Raw genomic sequence first — 3,342 nt, 5'->3', positions numbered from 1 at the left:
TGGAGGAGACACACAAGTGAAGTGCATGGGCGTGGGGGGGGGCAGGGGATGCAGAATGGGAGGGTCACGCATGTGTCTGTCCAGAAAGGGGGAGCCTGAAGTCCTCAGCCCCACCTCTGGGAGCTCCATGGGGGGCTGTCCTGTGCACCCTGACCTGGGGTCATCACCCCACCGCCACTTCCAAGCAGAAGAATCGTGGGGGGGTTGCTGCTAGTCTCCTGGAGAGGGGAGGCTTGGGGGCTCCTGGGTCTCTCCTGGGCTGCCCAGGCCATATAAGGACAAGGCCAGAGCCCGTCCTGGGAATCTTCCCAAATAAGGTCATGTCTCGGGTCAGATTCCCCAACTCCAGTCTCTGAGCCCCACACAGCATCCACGGAGCACACCTGTCCGGGTTCGGGGCACCCCGGGATGTGGGTATGCTCCAGTGGCCTTAGAGGGGTGTGGATTCCCCTAATGTGGACCCCTTCTCCCGCAGCACCCCTCCAAACCTTGCGTCCCCTCCCCCCCACCACAGAGTTCTCTTATCTCCTTTCAGATGCTAAAAGAATTCGCTGGGGCCTGCCAGTGAATTCCTTCCTTATCTGGGGGGAGTCAGGCCCACTGGGGCTCTCTGCTTCCCAGGCCCCTCCTGGTGGCCCGAGCACCGTGGAGGGGGTGCGAAGCCACCATGCAGGGACCCCCGCATTAGGGGGAGCCCTGGGCTCCCCCAATCTCCCAGGACAGTGGGAGGTGGGAAGGGGAGGACACATGGGGAAGGGAGGGTAGCCACAGGGGGGGGGCGCGAGACCACTGAGATGAGAGGGCTGGAGTAGGGGTGCCAGGGTTGGGGGTGCCAGGGACCAGGGCTGGGCCGGGCAGCGCTGGCAGCCCCGGAAGAACAGAGTGCGGGATGAGAACAGTGAAAATGGACAGTGGCTGGTAAGGAATAGGGGGTGGGGGCAGGGCAGAGTGCCCCACAGGACCCTGTTTCCATGACAACCTGGGGGGCCCTGCAGAACAACTTTCCTGAGGTGAGGCTGGGAGTGCAGGGGAGCGGCGGCAGCCCAGGCAGAGTCCCCCTGCCCTAAACCCTTAGACCCACTCCCCAGGGCTCCCCAGTCCTGGCGAGAAGGGGGCGGGCACAGGAGTCCACAGGGTCCAATGTCCAAAGGTCAGGCAGGCCCATGGTGAGGAGGGCTCCAGGCTCAGGCATGGCCCCTGACAGCGGCCCGCGGAGAGTGGGGGTGCTGGGCTTCGGCCGCCTCGGTGAGTCCTGACCCCTTCCCACAGCCCCAGCTCCCTGGACCCCAACACTCCACAGTCAAGTCTTGTGAGTTGGTGCACTGCAAACACCTGTCCCCAACCATTCAATCTGCAGCCCACCACTCACCCTCAGAACCTGTCCCTCCCCAGTCTCTGATCCCCTCTCTGGGTTTCTGTCCCCCTGTCTGGGTCTCTGTTCTGTTCTTTGGGTCTCTGTCCCCCGCTCTCTGGGTCTGTTTCCCCTAGTCTCTGTCCCCCTCTCTGGGTCTGCCCCCTTCTCTCTGGGTCTCTGTCGCCGTCTGTCTTCTGAATCGCCGTCCTCCCCAGGACAGTCCCTCGTCTCCCACTTGCTGAGTCAGGGTCAGGACCTGGGCTTGGAGCTCGTCTTTGTGTGGAACCGGAACCCAGAACACATGGCAGGGCATGTGCCGCCGTCCCTGCAGCTCAAGAACCTGGCTGCCCTGGGGGAGAGGTCAGTGGCCTCCCAGAGCCCAGTCCCAGCCCTCCCAGGTCGCTGGGAAAGGGACACCCTTGGCCTTCCTCGCTGGGGGTGTCAGGGGGACACGCCGGGCACTGAGAGACCCGGAAGGGCTTAGCATCTCCCCAAGATCCGCCGGGGTCTCCCCCTCATCCAGGCACCCGGATCTCGTAGTGGAAGTTGCTCATCCCAAAATAGTGCAGGAATTTGGGCCCAGGATCCTGGAGCACGCCAACCTGCTGGTGAGCCCCCCTTCCCACGCCACCCCCCCTCCAGGGGCAGCCACCCCGGCTGCCTGACCTCAGCACCCACAAACTGCACTACCCCAGGTGGGGTCCCCCTCCGCTCTGGCTGATGCCAACACGGAGAAGCAACTCCTGGAGGCCTCGCGCCGCTGGGACCACTCCGTGTTTGTGGCCCGAGGGGCTCTGTGGGGGACCGAGGACATCGCCCGGCTGGACGCGGCCGGGGGCCTCCAGGTGAGGAGGTGCTGGGCTCCCGCGACTGCCGACGGGTGCGGGCAGCCCACAGTCGCCCTGACCCGTCCCCACTCCTAGAGCCTCCGCGTCACCATGGCCACGCACCCCGACGGCTTCCGGCTCGAGGGGCCCCTGGCCGCGGCGCGCTGCTCGGAGCCGCGCACGGTGCTCTACGAGGGCCCGGTCCGCGGCCTCTGCCCCTTCGCACCCCGCAACTCCAACACCATGGCGGCCGCCGCGCTGGCCGCGCCCAGCCTGGGCTTCGACGGCGTCGTCGGGGTGCTGGTGGCCGACCTCAGGTGAGCTGGGCGGGGACGGGCGGCGGGGGGGCGGCGCCGGCGCGCTGACCCGCCCGCGTGCCGCAGCCTCACCGACATGCACGTGGTGGACGTGGAGCTGCGCGGACCCCCGGGCCCCTCGGGCCGAAGCTTCGCCGTGCGCACGCGCAGAGAGAACCCCGCACAGCCGGGCGCCGTCACCGGCTCGGCCACCGTCACGGCCTTCTGGCGCAGCCTTCTGGGTGCGGCGCGGACCCGCCGTGGCGGGGGGGGGGGGCACCGTCTACTCCCTGCCCCTTCCTCTCGATCGCTCGGATCGCCACTTGGCACCTGGTCTCCGGACCCGCCCCCCCCTCTCGCTCGGGTCCCTCCACGCATCACTTCTCGGTCTTTCAGTCTCGCTTTTCTTTTTGTCGTCACACCTGGCGGTGCGCGGGGCTTGGGGGACCACCTGGGGTGCCGGGGATGGCTCCCACGTCGGCCACGTGCGAGGCCGACGCCCTCCCGCGGTCCCTGCTCTTCACTCTCCGTCTACCCGCAGGTTGCTGCCAGCTTCCCGCCAGGCCCGGGATCCACCTCTGCTGAGGACGCTGCGCCTCTCCACCACCCCTCACCCCGTCCCGCTGCGGCCTGGGTCTCAGTTTCCCCGGATAACCCCAAAAAAGATAAGCGGCTGTTGGGGCCGGAGCGATAGCACAGCGGGTGGGGCGTTTGCCTTGCACGCGGCCGACCCGGGTTCGATCCCCGGCATCCCATATGGTCCCCCAAGCACCGCCAGGAGTAATTCCTGAGTGCAAAGCCAGGAGTAACCCCTGGCATCGCTGGGTGTGACCCAAAAAGCAAAAAAAAATAAAATAAAATAAAA

General features: G+C 66.5%; 1 protein-coding gene across 2 annotated transcripts; it reads left to right on the top strand.

Moving 5' to 3' along the window:
* The first annotated feature begins 152 nt into the window (after positions 1-152).
* On the top strand, positions 153-3,297 carry ASPDH (aspartate dehydrogenase domain containing). 2 transcript variants are annotated; one of them, XM_004619870.2, is made up of 7 exons: positions 153-1,245; positions 1,570-1,714; positions 1,878-1,962; positions 2,050-2,199; positions 2,278-2,498; positions 2,565-2,719; positions 3,019-3,193. In XM_004619870.2, the coding sequence occupies exons 1-7, from the start codon at positions 1,164-1,166 to the stop codon at positions 3,060-3,062; spliced, it is 882 nt and encodes a 293-aa protein (XP_004619927.2). In that variant the 5' UTR covers positions 153-1,163; the 3' UTR covers positions 3,063-3,193. The 2 variants fall into 2 exon arrangements, with proteins under 2 accessions (XP_004619927.2, XP_055001010.1); XM_055145035.1 differs by having other exon boundaries at positions 2,565-3,297.
* Positions 3,298-3,342: the final 45 nt, after the last annotated feature.

Source organism: Sorex araneus, chromosome 8, assembly GCF_027595985.1.
Source record: "Sorex araneus isolate mSorAra2 chromosome 8, mSorAra2.pri, whole genome shotgun sequence".
Taxonomy (NCBI): domain Eukaryota; kingdom Metazoa; phylum Chordata; class Mammalia; order Eulipotyphla; family Soricidae; genus Sorex; species Sorex araneus.
The sequence above is the reverse complement of the archived record's forward strand: the minus strand, read 5'-3'. Positions and strand labels throughout refer to the sequence as shown.